The sequence below is a fragment of the Polypterus senegalus genome, chromosome 5 (genome assembly GCF_016835505.1).
Source record: "Polypterus senegalus isolate Bchr_013 chromosome 5, ASM1683550v1, whole genome shotgun sequence".
NCBI lineage: Eukaryota > Metazoa > Chordata > Cladistia > Polypteriformes > Polypteridae > Polypterus > Polypterus senegalus.
The window spans coordinates 162,458,725-162,482,776 of record NC_053158.1 but is presented as its reverse complement, the minus strand read 5'-3'; the positions used below and the strand labels follow the sequence as shown (position 1 = coordinate 162,482,776).

Genomic DNA, 24,052 nt, shown 5'->3' with positions numbered 1-24,052 from the left:
TGTTTCTGTAGGAGGCTGCTGAGGTTGGCGATGTGCACAGCCAGGAGCGGCGCAGCTTGCGATGCTTTTCTCGTTTCCTTCACTTGGCGCGGGCGGATTTATGGGAGAATGAGAGGATGACAAGGATACTGTAGCAGCGCCCATTCGCTTTCCTCCTCCTTCTTTTTTCCCCAGTTATTACTATTTTGTTCATGAGGACAATCGGGGTAGCCGTCAGAGAATTTGTTTGGTGGCTCTTCTGAAAGGGAGGAAATCGGAAAGGCAGCGGTGGAGATCTGCTTTTCTTTTGTATAATGCAGATGGCTTTGCTTTGGGATTACTAACTGGGACCGGACGAGGGTGTGTAGCAGATCCGATACTGGCTCGTTGGGCACGCACGCGTCGCTAATCATTTGAACAAGGATTGTGCTGCTAAATAAAAAAGAGTCATATCAAAAAAGACGGGTAAACGACGGACACCGCCCCCTCCCCCCAAATCTGAGAAATGGGGAACACCACGTCGTGCTGCGTCTCTTCGAGCCCCAAGCTGCGCAGAAATGCCCATTCCAGACTGGAATCGTACCGGCCGGAGCCAGAGCTGAGCAGGGAGGACACTGGCTGCAACCTGCAGCACATCAGCGATCGGGAGAACATTGATGGTGAGTGACGGAAGAAGAGACGGAGATTAGGGCGTGGGGGACCCCGTTTATGACGCCTAGAGAGCACTGTCTCGGCAGGGCTAAATGTGGAAAAGTTGACTTGACAGAGAAACGTTCATGTACAGCAGATATTAGAGATCAGAACGAAAGCAAATGCGACCCAGGAGGAAAAAAATGCATTCATAAAAAGTTCTGCCGAAACCGCCCTCGCGCTCAGTAGCTTCAGTCACCATGGCGATATGTCTCTCTTGGTTGTCAGTCTGTCTGATCCTGTGCGTGGTAGTTTCATGGTTCTCCATATGCTCAATGACAAGAGAAACCGATCCTTTTCGGAATTGTGTATTGTCATTTTGTCAGTGCTCGTACAATATAGAATACTGTGATTTATTTTATGTAGCGCCTTCCTCGGGTTTGCAAAGCACGCAAGAGTCCAGAATTCAAGGTGCACGACGGGGTTATTCAAATACGAGGTAATTACACGGGTAATAATCATTGGGAGGAGTCAATAAGGGGAAGTGTGCATATACTGTATGTATATTGCAAGCATTTTGGGTTCCAATCCCATGCCCAGTATTCTCGATGTTGGAGATTGTCACTATGGCGTATCTCCGAGTGCTCTGGTTTTCCTCCTAGATCCCCAGGTATCCATGTTTTGTTGTCCGCCCAACTGATGATTCTGATTTGGCCATTGGCAGGGTGGCTGTTTCCTATCATAAGATGTCCATGGTTACTGTCCTGGAGGGCCACAGTGGCTGCAGGTTTTTGTTTCAACCAACTTCATAATTCAAAGCCATTCCATACTAATAACACAAGTGTAAACAATTTAACTCAAAAAATTCTTTTAATTGTGAATAATTATTTTTGTGCATTCATGAAAACAAAAAATATAATTAAAATGTTTTCTTCCTGTCACATTTAAGTACAAAATTGAAAAGAAATTAAATTACAGTTTATTAGTGTGCTAGTTATACTACTCGTCTAAGACCGGGTGAAGTCTAACAAAAAGGTTGAAAAGTAATCAAGTAACTTTTGCAGTACAACATCTATTGAAATGTATTTTGTAATGCATTTTGTGATAAAATGAATTGCATTTGTCATTCCAACAGATGACACGTCACAAACATTTGTAGTGATAAAAGGCTTTACTACAGATATGTGTGATGCACCGTCTGTTGGAATGACAAATACAATGCATTTTATTACTACAAGTGTTTGCGATGTGTCATCTGTTGGAATGACAAAGACATAGCAAACAGACAGCCACACATATATGTAAAGTAAGCAATAATGCACATTCTTTGATGTGACTATAACTTCTCTAGTTTTTTTCACTTCTTAGTTTTTTTGGTCTAAAACTCTGTTTGGTGGCCCAAATCATTCACCAGTAGTCTACTATCCATCATACCGATATCCTAAAGTCCCTGGTCCTTTTTTCCATGTATTTGATATTCAGATGAAAGCTTTCACCCTGCTCTTCACTCGCCACTCCAAGATTTTCAGGGAAAAATTCCAAATGCAAATCCAAAAAGTGAGTCATATTGCCACTCATGTTCTTAAATGTTAACTGTTAGATCTTTCACAATTTCTTTATAATTCTGATCTTTGAATGACACCTAAACCTCTCATTTCAGGTTGCTCATCACACCATCAAATTCTAGTCAAACCTGGAAATTTTTCAGACCAATACATAAAATAGTTTTCATCTATTGATAGGGCTTTGACAAACTGCTTCATTAAACCAATCGTAATATGAAGTAGTGGTAGTAGCACTTTATTGGGGTTCACCAAGCTAGGTCTAAAGATGTTTTTGGCACCTATCTGCTGTCCCAGTAAGATATACAAAACTGTCAAGTACCTGGATAAGAACCATTGGTGCCCATTGTATTTAATAACTTTAATTTTTTTTTGCTTTAAATGTAGATTTTAATATTATAAAATATTAAATTCAAACAAATTATCATTAACATAGTTTTAGTAATAAATTGTAGCATGAAATGATTACAAAAGTTTATAATTGACAGCTAAACAGTGTGTTTTATGAAAAATGTTATGTGTTGTAGAAAAATGGTTCTCATTTTGGAGTTCAGCACCTGAAAATATCATGTGAAATAATTAAAATACAGTGGTGACTCGTACTTCGAATTTAATTGGATTCAGATGGCCGTTCGAACTCTGAATTGTTCAAAATCTGAATCAGTTTTCCCCATTAGAAATAATGGAAAGTGAATTAATCTGTTCCCAGACCCTGCATAATACCCATTTTGATAAACTGCAAATATGCAGCATTTAAGGTAAAAATAACACAATTAAATACCTTAAATAATAAAGTATGAAAACAATAAATACAATTCATAAATACTGTAATAAAATGAAAATTGCATTTACTATACCTAAGTGAGGCAGAGAAAGGTTGCTGTTTGGAAGGGGAGTCACCTTCCATAAACACACCAAATAACTGTACTTGTGGTGTTCTCTCTCCCTTCTGCATCTTAGCAATACTGGTTGAGGGTTGCCAGATATGCCACACATATACTTTATCTTACTTGGCGATATGTTCCTCTTTTACCTGAAATCATCGATAATACAGCCTTCCTCTTAGGCTTTGATGCATCAACACTTCTTAGATGCCATGGTTAATAGATGGGGTATATTGTGATGGAACCCAGGGGTCAGCGAACCCCAAACCCCTAAATAGTTTAACCCCTGAGCCCCAGGTTAAAATAATGGAAGATTCATTGTACAACTTCCTCCACAAAGTCGCACAAGCACAAATAAACTAGTTTTCTCTCTCTCCATTATACCTGCCCTTCTCCAGTTGTGTGTTGCTGTATGTCCTCCCAGCTCCGACTCACCTAGATAAAGGAGTGCGCTCCCTTTTATTACGGACCCGGGGGTACTTCCACTGCCAGGGCAATTGCCTAATGGAAGTACGTCCGCATCATACAGAAGTCCCATAAATTGGGTAGCGCAACTCCCTACAGTGCCCCCTTGTGGCACCCATGGTCCCCAGCAGGGCTGTATTGCCAGACTACATCTCCTAGCATTCCCTGCTGGTTGCTGAATGGGTGCCTTAATGGAGGGCTGCTGCCATCAAACATCTTGGGGAAAGTAAAAAGCCCCTAGCAACATTGTCCACCTTTAGTGGAATGTCCATCCATCCCTTATGGTCCTTCCTTCTGGGTGGGTCTGATCTCCATCCCCTCCCAAGCGGGGATGGCAGTCTGCCTACTAGGTGGCTCTTGTCCGGAACAGGAATCATCCCCTCTTGTGGCCAGGATGCCCGACCTGCCCATGTGGCATCTACAATATATATATATATATATATATATATATATATATATATATATATATATAACCAAACACACCAAAAAAAAAGTGAAAAAAGCACTGAAAGCACACATGTGTAACACGAGACGCTTTCAGAGTGCGAATTAGAGACAACTTGGCCACATGTAAATGCCATCTGCTGCTGCTTTTTCACTTTATGTGCAGTTTGAGTGTAGATGCACATTTCAAAACTCTAGATCGAAATTCTCTCAAATTTAGCATTTGGACTGCAGAATGTTCGAAGTTAGAATCGTTGAAAGTACGGGGCACTACTGTAATTATTTAAACTGTACACGTCTCTCTCTCTCTATAATAAATATATATATATATATATATATATATATATATATATATATATATATATATATATATATATAAGCCAATGTCTGTCTGTCTGTATCTCTGTCCGCTTTTCATAAGAGAACTACTTAATATATTTAGATCATTTTTTTTTTTTTTATAATTTGCTTGAACATTCTGGTTGATTTTGTGACTTCTCTCATCGTGCTAAGTATCATAGTTCGGTTACGAGACAGACTGTGGGCTGAGGGGAGGGAGAGGGGGAAGCGGAACCTCAGGCGTAGGGAGCCGTGTGGGGCCAGCCTCCTTTCGAGTCGCTCTACCTCTCGCTATGTGTTGGAGTGTTCCTTGCCTCAGCTTAACTAGCGATACCTGTTTGTTACCAGACATTATCATCTAGATATTGTTAAAGAATAATGTTTGACGTTTTTGAGAGAGAGTTCACAGCTACGTGTGTTTTAGAGGGTACCTACCGATTGCCAGAGATATCACGGCCACATGCTCTTCTCCCCATGCGGGGGACGCTCTGTCATCAGAGCGGAACACGATCAGATTCAGTGGCAGCCCTTGATGTTGGATCGTACCTACCTTCCACTTGGCTAGAGATATCATGGCAACTTTTTAGATTTTTGGCAAAGCGATCACAGCAACATTCTTGCCCCTGATAGCAAAACCAAAAATATTGTATAACAAAAGACTTTTGGATACGAAAGCTTTCAATATAAATTCTTCTCAATAAAAATTATTACATTTTTTTTTTTTTTTTTAAAATTGATTTTTAACATGTGTCCTGTTTCTCTACTACATGGGTGGAGCCGCGGGGGACAGCTAGTGTATGATAAACATGGTATTTAATCACGTAGCTTGTTGGTGCTTTTATTTTTCCAAGACAAATCCTAATCACTTTGTAGATTTTTCCTTTTCTGAGAGCAATATCCATATGTTGTGGACTTGGCCACATTTGTGCTTTTTGTCACTCATTTATATATTTCTAAATGTATTATTAACTCAGATACACAGTTTTAAATGGAGCCAGGTAACAGAAAAGCTGGTGGGTCCATTGTCATTTATTTGTAATTATTAACTGGTGGCCGATTAAGGAAACAATTAAAACTTAAATACAACTGTTTAAAATATAATAAGCAGTAAAGGGTATTGAATTTTAACAAGTGGGTCAGCTTAAATATTCTGGCTTTAGCAGAAAATAAATGGGTTGTAATTAAGAAATTGATTGAGGCAAAAAGCTGCAGCCACCGTGGCCCTCCAGCGCTGTAATTGAAGACCCCAGTCCTACCTTGGCCCCAGGGCCCTTGCTAGTGATTGGGTGATTTTTGTTGTTATTTGAATGTTGTTTTAGTTTTTGGTATTTTTCCTTATCTTGAAACAAGTATATAGGTTTTAGATTAAACTTTTATATAATTGCTAGTGTGATTAATGCAGTTAATGGTCTTGCCCATAAATACAGTACACAAACATTATAACTGTGTTTAAAAAGTTGTCTTGTATTGGTGGTTGTAGTTACTGCTCATAGTGCTTGTACTTGTTGACTTCAATACAGGTATAGATTAGAAATATATCATAACAGCAGAAAGTCAGTGAAGGTTTGTTTGTGCAATTGTTGATTATCTCTCAATACATGTTAAATGTCTGCAGTCATTTGGGAAACATTTTTGCTTTTCACTTATTGGAATTAAACATTATTTTATCTTTCACCTTTCCAAGTTTGCATGCTCACAAAGTCCTTCACTGATCAGTTTATATTAATACAATTATATTTATAAATAAAGTTAGCAACAGGGCAGGACACATTGCAATTGCTTACATATTTGCTGTATTTTTACAGTTCAACCACAAGCAGGTTTAACAGTGTGCTGTGGTTCTGACAGTAAGTTGCATTTGAAAAATGAATTACCAGCATTGCATTTGCTCCTGTACTGTACTGTATGCATTACGCTGCTTAAACAGATAACAATGCTTGTATAATTCACATTGAGGTGACTGTGAGAGAGTGGATTGTTTTCTTCCACTGTGGGAAATAATTCTGCTCCCTGTCTGCATGAAAGTCAAATGAGAATTACTTTACTAGCCTAAAAAATTGCATGTATATTTTTGCAAAAAAAGAGTAACAGGTCCACTGCCATGGGAACAGAGTAAAGGAGAAGTGTGAATACAAGTTGGAATTTTAAAATAACTTAAAACAGTAGGAAAAATGTCAAGAAAGAGTGTTTTTGTAGCACTCTATAAATATATATGTATACAGCACACAGGTTTTGACAAACTGGCTTGTATATGGAGTTTGTTTAATTTTGACACATTGTCAGCGCCTCTTACGGTTTCTATCATGAGATGATGAGTCTGGATCCTCTTGGTGTGGGCTGTGATTCTCCCACCAGAATGATTGTTTTAAGTTTTAAGTCAGTTTGTTTTTTATTGATGAATAAGGAAGAAGTCTCCCATAGCATTAAGCAGCTGGATCGTGCAGCCTTTGCACACGTACACCGATTTTGCATATACAGTTGTGCTTGAAAGTTTGTGAACCCTTTAGAATTTTCTATATTTCTTATAGATAAATATAAATTTGATAAATATGGCATAAATATGACCTAAAACATCAGCAGATTTTCACTCAAGTCCTAAAAGTAGATAAAGAGAAACCAGTTAAACAAATGAGACAAAAATATTATACTTGGTCATTTATTTATTAAGGATAATGATCAAATATTACATATTTGTGAGTAGCAAAAGTATGTGAACCTCTTGGATTAGCAGTTAGTTTGAAGGTGAAATTCGAGTCAGGTGTTTTCAATCAATGAGATGACAATCAGGTGTGAGTGGGCACCCTGTGTTATTTAAAGAGCAGGGATCTATCAAAGTCTGCTCTTCACAACACATGTTTGTGGAAGCGTATCATGGCATGGACAAAGGAGGTTTCTGAGGACCTCAGAAAAAGAGTTGTTGATGCTCATCAGGATGGAAAAGGTTACAAAACCATCTCAAGAGAGTCTGGACTCCACCAATCCACAGTCAGACAGATTGTGTACAAATGGAGTGTGACAGATAGGGGGCGCTATCGCTCCCTTGAACCCTTGACCAAGACGTCAGACAACGGGTAAAAGTCCAAATAGTTGACTTTTTATTATTGCACAGTGCACAAAGCACTCTCCTCCCCACTATATTCATAAATCACAATACTAATAAACAATAATCCTCCACTCCCAGATGCGTTGCCACCCTTCCACCCAGCTCAGCTCGCCGTCTGGGGATTTCCCATAGTCCTTTATAGTCCCTGCCCTGGAAGTGTTTCCCATCCTTCAGTCCATGATTCCTTATCACTTCTGGGTCAGATAAAAAGTCCTCTTGTTCATCCCGGAAGTACGTGACTTCCGCTCTAAAAACCAGTATACCACCATGTTATTCCTCACACATTGCTCTGATTGCGGATTTTTAAATTGAAAATGTTGCTATTACAGTAGCTGAATTAAAAACAAAAAGGTGAACAAAGATTTATTTTTGTATTAATATGGTCACTTATCTTAATTTTTATCATGACAGCAATTCAGTGGATTTAAGTTGTTTTTAGATCAAAAAAATTCTGTTTATTTATTTATATACTTTTTTGATATCCGGATCTTTAACAAGCCTGACCTAGAAGGTGCCTTTCACAAGCATGTGAAGGATAAAAATGAATTAATATGGCACGCTGATACCATATGAATTTTTTTCTTTCCATCTTAAAGTGCACTTTATAGTTACTGTAGTTTGACACAGTGGTTATTTTATATTTGTTTTAGCTTTGCATTCATGAAATTCAAAATTGGGTAACAGTTTTGTTGTGGGAGGATTATACTGACCCAGTAAGGTGCTGAACTATTACTTATCTTCCAGAACAGAATATCATTGTTTCTTTCTCTGAGATGATTACAATTTCTTTCACTAATTACCATGATCTTTTTTTATCTTCCTTTTGTTATGTCATGCTCAGTAGGCACATATGGTATTTAAAATAGGAGAGAGTTTAATTATGCAAAGCAGAGCTTTTAAAGACTTGCCAAATGAATAAAGGGTATTTAAGCTAATATTGGAGGTTAAGGAATAGGTCGTTGAAGTGGCAATAGTGAGAAATTGCTAGACACTTAAATGGGGGGTGGTTCTTAAGTGGTTAGGGACATATCTTTGAAATGTGTTAGTATGCTGAGTGGTTAAATGTCAGTTGCTGCCAGATACAAAGCAAACCAAAAGGTGTAAACAGATTGGCTTTCTTGAGTGCAGAGAGGCTCTGTGCCATCTCCCAAGAGGTATTTGACCTTTTGTTACTTAAGTTATAATGTATTTTGTTTTATACTAACCTTTCTATTAAATTTCACTTTTATTTAGCTTTAAAAATTTTAGCTTTAATAATAATTTATTTTGTTTTTTCAGTTGGTTTATGTAGGGTGCAGTGTTTTGAATCCTAACTTGCCTCTTGGGTTTGCTCTAGTTTGATCTCTCTTCCTTAACTTAGATGAAACTTGATGGTGAATTTGTGCACTGTTTGTGGATGTACAAACCGGATTCCAAAAAAGTTGGGACACTATACAAATCGTGAATAAAAACTGAATGCAATGATGTGGAGGTGCCAACTTCTAATATTTTATTCAGAATAGAACATAAATCACGGAACAAAAATTTAAACTGAGAAAATGTATCATTTTAAGGGAAAAATATGTTGATTCAGAATTTCATGGTGTCAACAAATCCCAAAAAAGTTGGGACAAGGCCATTTTCACCACTGTGTGGCATCTCCCCTTCTTCTTACAACACTCAACAGACGTCTGGGGACCGAGGAGACCAGTTTCTCAAGTTTAGAAATAGGAATGCTCTCCCATTCTTGTCTAATACAGGCCTCTAACTGTTCAATCGTCTTGGGCCTTCTTTGTCGCACCTTCCTCTTTATGATGCGCCAAATGTTCTCTATAGGTGAAAGATCTGGACTGCAGACTGGCCATTTCAGTACCCGGATCCTTCTCCTACGCAGCCATGATGTTGTGATTGATGCAGAATGTGGTCTGGCATTATCTTGTTGAAAAATGCAGGGTCTTCCTTGAAAGAGATGACGTCTGGATGGGAGCATATGTTGTTCTAGAACCTGAATATATTTTTCTGCATTGATGGTGCCTTTCCAGACATGCAAGCTGCCCATGCCACACGCACTCATGCAACCCCATACCATCAGAGATGCAGGCTTCTGAACTGAGCGTTGATAACAACTTGGGTTGTCCTTGTCCTCTTTGGTTCAGATGACATGGTGTCCCAGATTTCAAAAAAGAACTTCAAATCGTGACTCGTCTGACCACAGAACAGTCTTCCATTTTGCCACACTCCATTTTAAATGATCCCTGGCCCAGTGACAATGCCTGAGCTTGTGGATCTTGCTTAGAAATGGCTTCTTTGCACTGTAGAGTTTCAGCTGGCAACGGCGGATGTCACGGTGGATTGTGTTCACTGACAATGGTTTCTGGAAGTATTCCTAAACCCATTCTGTGATTTCCTTTACAGTAGCATTCCTGTTTGTGGTGCAGTGTCGGTTAAGGGCCCGGAGATCACGGGCATCCAGTATGGTTTTACGGCCTTGACCCTTACGCACAGAGATTGTTCCAGATTCTCTGAATCTTCGGATGATGTTATGCACAGTTGATGATGATAGATGCAAAGTCTTTGCAATTTTTCGCTGGGTAACACCTTTCTGATATTGCTCCACTATCTTTCTGCGCAACATTGTGGGAATTGGTGATCCTCTACCCATCTTGGCTTCTGAGAGACACTGCCACTCTGAGAAGCTCTTTTTATACCCAATCATGTTGCCAATTGACCTAATTAGTGTTAATTGGTCTTCTAGCTCTTCGTTATGCTCAAATTTACTTTTTCCAGCCTCTTATTGCTACTTGTCCCAACTTTTTTGGGATTTGTTGACACCGTGAAATTTTGAATCAACATATTTTTCCTTTAAAATGATACATTTACTCGGATTAAACGTTTGATCTGTCATCTACGTTCTATTACAAATAAAATATTGACATTTGCCATCTCCACATCATTGCATTCAGTTTTTATTCACAATTTGTTTAGTGTCCCAACTTTTTTGGAATCCGGTTTGTACTCTATAATGGTCTGGCAACTCGCCCATTGTTGCTTCTTGTTTTGTGTCTAAAGCTGCTAGCAGAGCTTGGAACCCAATAGTGGAAAAATGGGTTCCGAAAATGGTAGAGTGGCTGATTTTTATAGACACCTTACAGAACCATAGAAACTGAAAATTAATGGTAGATGATTGAACCTGAAAAAAACTAGCAAGGATAAGAGAATAATGAACTAATGCTGTGTGAGAATACATAATTTCAAAGCTATAGAACACCAGGGAGAGTGGCTTGACAATTGCCCAGAGTTGGTTCCTGCCTTTTGAGAGTGCCCACAACCCTAAATTAGAAAATGAATCCAGGTTCAGAAATGAAGGAATGGATGAATGCCCTGTAATAAAATACCTCTAAAACTGTATCTCTCTATTATAATAAAAAAATCCCGGGACAAGACGAGAGTTTTTAGTCTAAGATGAGACATGACTTTCATGTCTCGCGAGAAGGGACTTTGTGCCAAGATATTTAACCACAAACAGGGCCGGAAATAAAAGACAAAGAGTGATGACAAAGTAGAATGTCGTAAACAATTCAAAAATCTTGCCGCGATACACATGCAGAGCAGGTTAGAGATAATGAAAGTACTAAAATTCGAAAGTCTCAAATTATTTTAAAGATTGCATTAGCGCAAACAAATGGAAATTATTACTTGGTGAAATAATGGAACAGCAAAAAGAGATCAGATATATTGTTCGGATTTAAACTTTAAACCTGAGACTTGTAGATCATCTAATTCATATTGCCATCAGGGAAAAGTAGTGTTTTTCCCCAATGAAGATGCCTATCAACAAGAATGAAAAGATTTGTTGTTTGGGAAAAGTGAAATCCACATACACGAGCGGCAGAGATGCGAAGTGGCTGGCACGTAGTCCAAGCCGGGGGGTCGTCAAGCGAAGAAAGCAGGGGCAAGTCCCCTAGTCTGTTTAAGTAAAAACATCTAGACATAAGAAATTAATCTTGAAATGGATGAATGTTAACACGTGTTAAGAAGCCTGCAATGATCTGACAGATCCTAGTCCTGCTACTCTTCCTCAGTAGAGCTGAAAATAGTGGTGCTTTTTTAAGTAAAACATTCTGTTTGGTATTAGACTTAGTATCTGGTCTTATGTTATTTGAATTATATATATTTTAAATTAAACATTAGACTTAGTGACTGGTCTTATGTTATTTGAATTATAGATATTTTAAATCAAACAAAATGCTCTTGCATGCGCAATGCTTGTTAAGAAATGTTTGTAGTGTGGAAGGATAAGTACATGTGTAATTGTACAAATCATCAGGGGGCACAGCAGTAAAGGACAAGTTCTGCCTGCCTGATAGGTACAGATACCTGGTGTACAGGTCTCATTTTAGAAGTTTTGGAGCTTACATAATGTAGTGACGCTTCCCTTTTCTTTTGGAATGCTAGAACAGAAGGCAGGCTGAGTGTCATTTAAAAAATAGCAGCAGAGCTTAGAAATGTAAAGCTGACATGAAAGCACTGGTTAATCCACCAGACAGTTAAGTACTTGATTGCAAGCTGTTGGACATTCTGTTATTTATTTATTTATTTATTTATTTATTTGTAATGGGAAAAAGTGCCGACTGCACAGTGAAACATAAAAGACACACTTGATGTTCTTCTCTGTTGTGAGCCTTGTCTTGTAGAATAATTTTACATTTCTGAGTTGCAAGACTCTTTAAGTGGTTGTTTTCTGGGTTAAATGAACAGATTCTTCAGGGCACATTTTCAGGAAGGAAGGATTGGGATTGCTGTCTCTGTGGGGTCTGTACAATCTAACACTACTTTTTTCCAGCTACTCTTAGTTTTGGTTACATTCCAAACGTGTTAATTGGTTGTTTAAGGTAAGATAGACAGAGGTTTCGAGGTGAACAAGTTGTGTTCACTAATCATGTTGCCAGAGTGTGTCAATGTTGTTGTGTGCTGATTAGCACATGCAGTGAGAATTTCACTGTGCTCTGTACACGTTACAATAATGACCATTTAAACTTGTGTTAACATTAGGTTAATTGGCCATTCTAAACTGGACTGATATGAGTGTAAATATTTCCTGGCAGCCCATTAATTATTAGTTCTTGACTTGCTCCCTTTGTTGCTACAATAGGAGAGTCTCTGGCACATCACAAGGACAAATTTAAGGCAATTTTCTGTTCTTTACCAGTATACAGTACTTTGACTTGGTGGTGGTACTATGGCACTTTTGTTACCTCAAAATGCTTAGGCCCAGTTTACTTTTGTTTAGGGTAACGTATATTGGTTCTCTGGTTTTTTTATTACAATTTGAAAAATGCTGCAAAGTTGATTGGTGATAATAACATGGCTCTAATGTGAGAAAGTCAATATGTACAGTAATCCCTTGCTATATCGCGCTTCGACTTTCGCGGCTTCACTCTATTGCGGATTTTAAATGTAAGCATATCTAAATATATATCATGGATTTTTCGCGGATTTCTGCGGACAGTGGATTTTTCAGTTTATGTTACATGCTTCCTCAGTTTGTTTGCCCAGTTGATTTCATACAAGGACGCTATTGGCGGATGGCTGAGAAGCTACCCAATCAGAGCACGTATTACATACTGTATTAAATAAAACTCCTCAATGATATACGATATGCTTCCCGTGCGCTGCTTTGCACACTTAAAAGTTCTAACAGTCTGTATTGATTTTTCCTTGTTTGCTTTTCTCTGTGTCTCACTTTCTCTGAGAAATACAGGCAGATACTTATCCATCATGCAATACCATCAGGGCGGCGTATGATTGGCCCCATTATCTGCTCCTAACGGAGGGGGTGTGAGCAGAGGGGCTGTTTGCACAGTGTCTGTTTGCTTAGAAGATACGGACGCGCCTGTAAACAAATGCTGAAAGGCTACCTTCACATTGATCCCTTCATTGCACCGCTTAATCACGGTGCTTGCATACTTAAAAGCGCAACAGCCCTATTGATTTTTGATTGTTTACTTTACTCTTTCTCTGACATTCTCTGCTCCTGACGGCGCACCTTGAAGAGGAAGATATGTTTGCATTCTTTTAATTGTGAGAAAGAACTGTCATCTCTGTCTTGTCATGGAGCACAGTTTAAACTTTTGACTAAAGGGTGTTACTTCATGTCTAGAGGGCTCTAATGATGTTAAAAATCGTATTTAGAAGGTCGTAAACAGGTTTTCAATGCTCTAAATGCGAAAATATTAGATTTATAAATAAAGAATCCTACTTCTTGGAAATCCATTTATCTGTCTGGAGCGGATCAACCGCTATAAACGAGGGTTTACTGTATAACTGTGCGGAGAATATTTATAAACAGTGTGGGAGAATTTCTAAGAGCTTAAAATATATAAAAATAACCATACAAACATATGGTCTCTACATTGCGGATTTTCACCTATCGCGGGGGGTTCTGGAACGCTACTCCCGCGATCGAGGATTGATTACTGTATACAAATGTGACCTGCAGCACCCTGATATCTCATACTGGATTGGTTCTTGCCTTGTGTTCTGAGCACCACTTTACCTTGTACTGGATAAATCATCTTCAGAAAATGAATGGTGGAAATCTTGCTGTGACTGAGTTGTAATTCTAATCTTATATTGATAAAGTATAGTCAGCAGTGTTCCTTGTATTCAGAATTAGAATCAGAAAACTTTATTAATCCCGAAGGAAATTACTTATGTTACAACTTAACAACAGACAAGGGACATGTTACATAAAGTAATCATGTAAATATAAATAAAGTATAATAAATGTAAGTATAAAAATAGAGTGCAGAGTGTTGCACCTTAAGTTAATATTGCACATTCTGAGAACAAATAAGGTTATTCTCATATGAAGAGAAGACAATTTATTGCACAAGAACAGATAGTATGTTGCACATTTCAAGTACTTGAAAAATGTACCTGGATATCTAATAAAGAAAAAAGGGTAATAACTTAAAGTATTCATGAGTGACCAGAAAAGGAGTTATAGAGTCTGATGGCTGTGGGGAGGAAGGATTTTCTGCGATGTTCAGTGGAAGACTTGATGCTAGTCAGTCTACTGCTGAAAATGCTCCTCTGTCCAACCACAACACTATGAAATGGGTGATTAGCATTTTCAATAATAGACCAAAGCCTAGAGAACATTCTCTGATCTACCACAGTTTCCAAGCTGTCCAGTTTCTCTCCTACTACAGAGGAAGCCTTCTGAATTAGTTTGTTTAGTCTTCTGATGTCTGCCACTTTCATACTGCTCCCCCAGCATGCCACAGTGAAGAAAAAGGCACTGGCAACCATAGTGTCATAGAACATCCGCAACATAGTGCTGCTGACACTAAAAGATCTGAGCTTGCGTAGGAAATACAGCCTACTTTGACCCTTCTTGTATATGGCCAGCAAGTTCATGGACCAGTCTTATTGCTCATATGCACCCCTAGATACTTGTACTCCTCAACTGTCTCCACCTCCATACCCTTAATAGACAGAGGAGTGGCTGGAGATCACGATCTTCTTAAATCATCTAATCATCATTAGTTGTACTGGTGTTGATCTGCAGTTGATTCAGCTCACACCAGTCAACAAAATTGTCCATTACCTTCCTGTATTCTGTCTCTTCTCCATGTCTGACACTACCAACTATTACAGAGTCAACAGAGAATTTCTTCAGATGGCAGCCCTGTGTTGTAATAAAATCTTGTAGTGTACAGTGTGAAGAGGAATGGTGATAGAAGTACAGTCCCTTGTGGAGCATCAGTGCCACACAGCACGGTATCAGACACAGAGCCCTGTAGCCGTACAAACTGTGGCCTTCCCGTCAGATAGTCCATGATCCACGAAACTAAGGGAGCATCCACCTGCATTTCCGATAGCTTAATCCCCAGTCTGGCTGGCTGGATGGTGTTAAAGGTACACGAGAAATCGAAGAACATAACCCTTAGAGTTCCTCCTGGCTTGTCTAGGTGTTTTTATTTTACTTATCCTTGGGATGTCTATTGGTTCATGTGGGAAGTATTATTGATCATTTATAAGAGGTGGATTTTGATTCGGAAAGTTTTTTTTTTTGGAATATTTTGTTTTATATACTTACTTAAGCTTTTGTTGTAATTAAAACCACTTCAATGTAGTGATACAATGATGCAGTGGTTAGTGCAGCAGCCTTACATATCCGGAATCCTGGCTTTAAATCATACAGCTACTTGCTGCCTATGTGTAGTTTGTATAGAGTTTGTCCCTCGCCATTGAAGAGGACCATAATGTTACAATTTAGAGTTTCTGTCACAATGTAGGTGTCTCTGATTAGGAGGCTGATTTTGTGCTGAGACTTGCTGTTACTGCCTTCTTTGCGCAAGTCTTTTTTTTTTTTTGCTTTCGCAAGACATCTTTTCTCATAAGTTAAGGCGCCATTGCTGATCTTGGTGTGCCAGTTGTTTCTGTCCAAGGCACGTGTCTCCCGGCTCTCTGTACTCTTGCCAGAATTCCTCGGGGAGATCTTCAGAGTGTCCTTCGGGGAGATCTTCAGGCTGTCCACCAATAGAGTGTTTGCTAAACAATAGTTAACCATACAAAATCTTTGGCAGGCATTCCTCTGGCATATATCCAGCATGGCCAGCTGATTTTAGCTGGGCCTTGCATAGCATGGTGTAAATGCTTGTAATGCCAAGATGGGTAAACACCTCAGTGTCTGTAACCTTGTCGGCCCACCTGATGTTAGGGAACCTCCTAAGGCATCTCATATAAAAATGGTGGGGCTTTTTGGTATGGCAACTGTAGACTGTCCATGTCTCACATGCATATAGGAGTGAAGGTAGGACTGCAGCAGCATATATTTTGAGTTTTGTTGCCTGCTTGATTCCTTGATACTCCCACACTGAAGAACAGAGTTGGCATAAGATGGTACTGGCTTTGGCAATCCTGGCATTGACCTCCATATCTATGCCTGGAGTTTGCATATTCTTCCCTTGTTAGTGTGCGTTTTTTCTCAGAGTACTTCAACTTCCATCCCACATTCTAAAATTTGTGTTTAAGATTATTTGGTAATTGTTAATGTCCTCTGGCTCAAGGACTATAGGTTTGTGCATAAATATTACCTGCAATAGACTTGCATCCCATTCAAGGTTGGTTCCAATGTTCTGCCAAGTGGTGCTGGGATTCGCTTAGGAATCCCCAGGAGGTGAATATGTTGAATAAGTGGGTTTGAGAATGTTGTGAAGTGGTTTTACATTATCATTAAGTGCACCCACGGGTCCATTAATGCAAGAAAATAAGGGAATAAAAAAAATGCATATTGGAAAAGGATAGACATTTTGAAATGACTGATGGCTGTTTCAAATATCACCAGTGAGAGAAAAGATAAAGCTACCATCTGGACCTGGAAAAGCGAATGGAAAGTCTGATAATGGCTGGTATTTATTGTAGTTCTCTATAGTGAGATTTCAAATAAAACAGAAGAGAAAAAACAAGTCTATGTAATGATCTCTGAATGCAGAACCTGCATTAAATCACAGAACCAAGAAAGGCGTGGAATGCTTAATCAAAAATGGTCTGTTGTTTTGCTAAAATGTGTTACTGAGGAGCTAACACATAATCTAATTCCCGTACTCAGTTTATGTGACAGTACTACTACTAATTATTCATCCCAATATTAGTGTTCCCATTCACCCTTTTCTGCCTGTGTAAGAGGTGTCTCTTACTTCAGGTATACTAATAGTAATAGGGAATTTTGTGCTTCCTTGATTACTGGCAACCTCTGTTCTTCCTGTTGGACGACTGGACTGCTCTGAGTTGTTGTTTGATTTCAGATAATTAAGACCAATTTTCAGGTCTCCACTGAGTCAATTATCATGTTAATTCAGTGCATTTTTCTGCTACTGGGAGGCAAGTTTAAAGAAAAGTCACAGACAAAAGGGCATATTTATCAGGGCCAAGACCGAGAAACAGTAAACTGTTTTAATCTCTAGATGCCATATGACAATGTACAGTATTTAATGTTTTTCAACAATTACTACTTATAAATTATGCAATAGTTTGCAGGGCCCCCTAGCCCTCAGGCATCCTTGTGGTGAATGACTCTAGAGCCAACTTTTGCTTTAACAGAGGCTAATTCCTGTTTTAAATTAGAACACATCTATTGGCTTAAACATTTTATACAGATTTTGTTAATTTACGTGTGTCATTGAATACATGATTTAACAAAGGGGAGGATTTGTTTTACTAGTGGGATTTCCCTTAGACTGACAAGGTAGCACGGTGCCACAGTAGATCTATTCTAGATTTGAATCTTGTGACTGGTTATTGTCAGTGTGAAGTCTGTGTATTCTTCCTGTGTCTGTCTGTTTTTCTGCAGATACTCTAGTTAACCTGCTTTGTCCCCATAGACATGCAGGCTAGGCTAGTTGGTGACCTTAAATTGGCTCTGTGTGCCTGACACTCTGCCTAGGGTTGTTTTTCAATTTGAGTTCAGTGTTGCCAGTATATACTTTGTTCACCATGACTCTGAGTTGCATTAAACAGGCATGATAGTGTATATGTGTGCTTTATTTCCCGCTGTATATATTCTGTTATATATGTAAATGTAATGTAAATATGAAATTGTTCTTATTTGAACAGAAAAAAAATCAATTTTGAACACTATTTCTTGATTAACATTTCTCACGTTTGCTTCACAATATGTTTATCTTATAAAAACTGTTATTTTTTCCAGTTATTTTTATAAATGTCGTTATCAGAATCTTACAACATGTTTTGCGACTGTTTTCCCTTTGTGAATTACTATATTAAGCTACAAACCTGCAATCATGCTTCATTCCAAAATAACATGAACCATTTGTATACATACAAATGCAACGTGTGTGCATATTGTTTGAAAACAATACATTCAGAAAAGTTTAATAGCAAGTGTCTCATCTTTCTCCTGAGTCGTCACATCCTGTTGTTGCAATTTACAAAATTTGAATATATTGTACTGTGTTTTTTTGTATTTTTACACAATGGGAAAGAAATTATTATTAGAGCCTTGAATAATGCTATCACACTCCTTTAGGTGGCTGCCATTCAAAAATGTTAATGTTTGCAAAGGCCCCCATGGGGCACCCTAAAGGCACAGGATGCAACATAGCTATTATAGACTGCTTAGTGTGACCTCTGGCTTGTTGGCCATACCCTCAAGTCCACTCTGTGACTGGCCTAGTTTCAGCACTTTGCTTGAATTAGAACTTCAGTGACAATAGGCGATTCAGCCCAACAAAGCTTGTCAGACTTATTTGCCTAATTTCACCACATTTGTTTCTGTTTAAAAATGTCCGGCAATAAAATAGTGAGTCTTGGCAGTTCTGCAGAATTACAATTTTTGTATGGTTCTGCTACCTTACATTTATGTGCTGTGTAGATCATGACGTGGGCCATTCTTTGCTCTGCTTCTTTGCAGTTTGAGACAACCAGTCCATTGCTCTAATATGCATTCCCATTGATCATGTATCCAACCAGTGTGATCACTTCTCCTCTGAAAGGAACAAAACAGAAAATGCTTAGTCTGTTCTTGGCATATGGAAGAAGTAAGTTGAGTCAGTCTTGAAAATCTGTAGTGTCTTAAGTCACAGTTATTTTCCACATTAACTGCTTTAAAATAAAATAAAGAGGCTTTAGATTACAAAAATTAAGAGAATACATTAACCCAAGTAGGAAAAATGGTCTTTTGTAAGGCTTTAGTTTGATTTGGCAGACACACAGCTAGTGAGCCTGACATATGAGAGAAGTGGTACCAACGTTGTGAAATTAAAGTTTTAAGTGTCTACATTAGAAAGTTTTATTTTTAACTTCACATTGTGCTTTTGGAATAAGTAACAGGCTTTAAGTATAATAAATGTTTCAGCAGTGCCTAATCAGTGTCTTGACTCAGTTTTTTACATTCTGCTGTTTAAATACTTTAAAAAACATACTCCACACTTTCAAAATGAAACTGCAGTTATTAAAATACCCAAAATGGGTACGAACATACATTAGGTGGTCTGGTAACTGTGATTGCGCAGTTTTTTTGTTCATCTCTTGTCTGTGAGGAGTTTCTCCATTTCCTTTAATATTCATAAGTATACATATTAGATTAATTGTAATCACTAATTTGCCTGTTTATTTTGATTATGGTAGTGTGTATATATACATTTTGTGGGCTTTAGACTATAATGCCCCATGCTCTTTAAACCCCGCATAGATTAAACCCTTGACATCATTTGGTTTGTAACTGAACGAAAAACTTGGACTGAGTGAGAAATAGGGATGCTCTCATCAGGTTTATTTAGGGCTGATAATGATCACTGAATCCACATTACTAAGTCGATCGATTCCAATACCAGTTTTGATTTTTTTTTTTTTTTATCCCTTTAGAAAACTTTTTACACAAAGCTCCAGCCACTCTAAAAAAATCCACACTGTTCCAGTGTGCTGAAGTTTATCCTGCTGCACTTGGTTCCCATTCCAGCTGGTTCGTAGTGAGGTGTGTCCAGTAACACACTCTCAGCGCATGCTCCCAACCTCTTTTGCATGACCAGACATGAAAAAACCTATTGTTCTATATTAAACTGTTAAGTTTGTTAATTTTATAAGTAAAACTATAGACCACAGGTGTTGCCTGGTCATTTTTTATTGACAAAAGTTTGTTTCTTGGTGCAAAAAGAATTGTCTGCATCTTAATATCGGCAAATCCAAGGAACTGGTTATTGACTTTCTATGCACCAAAGAGCCTCTTTGTCTGGTCACTATTCAAATAGAGGTGGTCCACATTAATGACAGGTCGGACTGGTTTTGGGACACAGAGGAACTATTTAAGAAAGGGCAGAGCAGGCTCTTTTTCCTTGGGAGGCTGCGTTCCTTTAATGTGGGAAGTAACATCCTTCATCATCTTCTATAACCCTGTGATGCCCAGTGTGATATTCTATGCTGTATTGTGCTACTGATCATGAACCTGTAAGATCAAAGTCAAATTATGAAAAATGACAGAAGAACAGCTGGCTCCAAAGTTAGAGTTGGTTAACATCCCACAAGCATTCTGGAACAATTTACAGAATCAGTTCTCACTGTCAGACACTGAGGAAAGAGAACCGGAAGAACTATGGACAAACATAAAGACCATTGTCATAGAGGAAACAGGAAAAACGTTAAACAGATGGAAGAAAAAGTCATCGAAATCATGGATAGTTGCAGAAACATTGATGAATATAGAAGAATAACCAAAGGCAATAGTCAAGCTATAGCTGACATCAGCAAAACTTTAAACAGAGCAATCAGAATAGATAAAGGAGCTTACTATTGAAAATATCCGCTGAAATAGAAAAAGAACATGTAAAAGGCAAATCCAGTGCTGTCTACATGAAGGTCAAAGAGATGAGAAGAAAATTCTGACCAAAGATTGGCATGCTGAAGGACTGAACAAACCGACAAAGATCAAAGAGAGGTGGAAAGAGTATGGAACCTTACAAGAACAATGTAGCAATAAAAGGAGACATGACTTTAACCTCTGATTATGAAACAAACTTTCTGGAAGAAGTTGCAGCTGCAGTCAAACTTCTCTCAAACAATAAGGGCCTGGATATGATAACATTCCAGTAGAGCTCATAATACCTTCACAAGTGGCTGTCAATGCAATCATGAAGTTATGGCAGCATATATGGAAAACCGGAATGTGGCCGAAAGACTGGACAAGATCTGTGCTTACCGTAGATCCCGGAATACAGGCCAACCCGGTATATTAGCCAAACCCCTTCTCTACCTACTAAATTACATGTATTTGCCGATGACCGGTATTTAAGCCGACCCCCTTCTCCAAGCAAAATTTTCTAAATTTCCTTAAAAGTGTCTCTTCGGGTATATTTATAATGTTTATCGGTGAAAATTTGAGACTGCCGGCATTTTTGATATATAATATAATGTGCATAATTTACCAAAACAAGAATTTTTCTAATGTACTAACCAAAAAGTTATAAAAAGTGCCAAGCCTACTTCGATTAAGCTAGGAGCATGGCGCCACGCATGGTCGCAGCGGCTCAGGGCTCTCCTTTTCAGTGCACTTTTTTGTTGTTTTTGTACTTTTTTTTTGTCCTTGTTTGTGCATGATCGGTTCGGCGAACGTCCGCTACACCATTCAGAACCTTATAGACATCGGTGTCCAGAGCCAGACATCTGTTTCGAGTGTTTTTCATCACACGCACAACATCCCAGACAACATAGCGAGACCAGCGGGCTCTCCGTGGATTGTTGTCGGGTCTAGGAGACGACACAGACGGAGGAGGGAAAGAAAGCAGAAGCGGGGCCGCAGATCCGGCATTATGCTAAAGCTAAAAAACAACCATACAAGCCCTATACAGAACTTTTTTCTCCACTGAAGGAGCTGCTTTTAATCTCATTGTAGATGCGTATAGTGACAATAAAAGGCATTCTATTCTAGAAACATTTTCATACTGTACTCACCATTTAATTTGACATCTTTGGGCTGCAGTAAGGGAGGAGATATTTCCACACAATGTCCATCTTCGTTTCGATTGCGATCGCTTACTTTTACCTTCTCTTCCTTCCTTAGCAATTATGTGTCTTGCTTGCATGGTCTTAATGAATTATATATATAGGTAAATCACTGCAATGACGGAAATTACATCCACAAACACATGTATCTGGGCTCCGACTGACACTACTAATGCTCTCGGTTGTTTGTTTACAATCGCGCAAGCGGATACACGTGACCGCATCCGTTTCGTAACGCAAGATAATGATCGTAAATCAAAACAAAAAATTTCATTTTAAACTTCCCGATAATTTATTATAAATTTTATTAATAAAATCAACAACTAAAACACTTTTTTGAATAAATTCTTTATTTAATTTAAAGTACCGGCATGCAAAGTTACTTCTTCATCTGAAAGATGGCTCTGTGGTTTCGTCATAATTTACTTCCGTATTCATCTGCAAAACCAGCATTGCGCTGGAAATCTTGAATCTGAAATGATACTCGTTGTATAAACCGACCCCCAAACTCCAAGCCAAAAATCTAGGATGAAATTCTCGGCTTATATAACAGGATCTACGGTATTCCTACTTCAAAGAAAGGAGATGTAACTGACTGCAGCAGCTATAGAACTGTTGCACTCATACCGCATGTTAATAAAATTTCTGCTGAATATCATACAATAGAATCCTTGAGGACCATGACTATGCTTTGGCTCTGGATCCAGCAGTTGTCAACCTAGCACTTAATGAAAACGTGTCCCTCAGAGAGGAGATTCTTCATATGCTGGCTTAGACAGAGACATTAACTGTTTATCACTCAAACTTATGTTATTATGTATTGTAGCATTGGTGCCAAGCACTACAATGGATGGATTCTCTGATCTTCAATTGGCTTTTTGAGGTAGTTCGCTATCCTTAAAAGGATTGCTTGTCATTTTCTGCACTAGTTGGGAAAAGCACATGCGACTGTGCAGAGTTGCCGTTTTTATAAGTGCCCCTACTATTAGTGATGTAATGCCAGCTCATTCTTTTGGTGAATCATCCCTGTCTGTTCCTCCAAAAGAGCATAGCCCAATGCCCTCTGATTTGATCAGTGGGCTTTCTTATAAGCTAGACTCAGGAACTCCTTCTGGTCTCTTGTCCAATTCCTCTGAATCACTTCTGGGTCGTACAAAAACCTACAAAAACCATGTCATTTCTCCCCCTGCTATGCTCTCTGGTGGTCCCCAAAGACCGCAACAAGGCTGCATCTCCAGACTCCAACTTCCATGTCACCCTGCAGATGACCTGATCGGGTTTAGCTCTGGGTGACTCTGCCACCTGCTTTATGGGTAATGAACTGCTCCCGGTGAGCCACTTTGCCTGATCCTTCCAGTATGGCCTCCTGGCTTTGTATAAATCCTCCCTTCATCCCAGCCAGGATGCCTGTCCTTCCTTCCTGACACCTACTCTATCTAAACACTGTGCTTAGAAAGCCCCATTAGTTTAGTTTGATTTCAAGCTTCTCAAATTCAAGCTCTAAATTAATTTTATGTTAGTGTTAACAAATGGAACAGCTCATTTCATCAATGATGTTGACAAGCCAAATGGCCACTTCATTTGAAACTTGCCTCGATTTTTAATTGCTATGACTGTTGTCGTCACTGGCAGTATGTCGTATGTTTAAGTGGATGCATGCAAGATGGTTTCACTCACAGCCGTAAATGGATGGATTTGTGGATGAACACATGTAGATGTGCTCATTACAATCAAAGAACAATTGCAACACATATGTTCCTTTATTGGGACTGTGTAGGACACTGTATTAAAAATGAGTAATCTATCATTTCATTTCATCTGCTGTAACAAATATGTGACACTACAAGCTAAACTGTTACTACAACTCACATCTGACCCTGAGCACATCTGATTGCACTCTCAAAGCTGCACAAATCTGTTTCTTAAGTAACTCGTAAAGAGATAAAACTGGCAATTACAAAACCCTGTGTGTGTCTGTCTGTTGGCTTTCTTTTTTATTAATAAGCACATTTTCCCCAATGGCATGCCGAAATTCTCGAACACACACCATTGCCAGACATGACTTCTGCTTTTCGACATGTGTTGAATGCGGTGCTATATCATCACTACTGTAACCTTTTTTCATATGCAGTTTTTACTCACAT

General features: G+C 38.7%; 1 protein-coding gene across 2 annotated transcripts in view; it reads left to right on the top strand.

Annotated features, from left to right (window-relative positions):
• The window catches only part of ccny (cyclin Y), a 169,993-nt gene continuing 145,941 nt past the window's right edge, over nt 1-24,052 (top strand). For both annotated transcript variants that reach the window (XM_039753557.1, XM_039753556.1), the window contains exon 1: nt 1-638. In XM_039753557.1, coding sequence (XP_039609491.1) covers nt 485-638 — 154 coding nt within the window. In that variant the 5' untranslated portion in view covers nt 1-484. The remainder of the gene's footprint in view (nt 639-24,052) is intronic.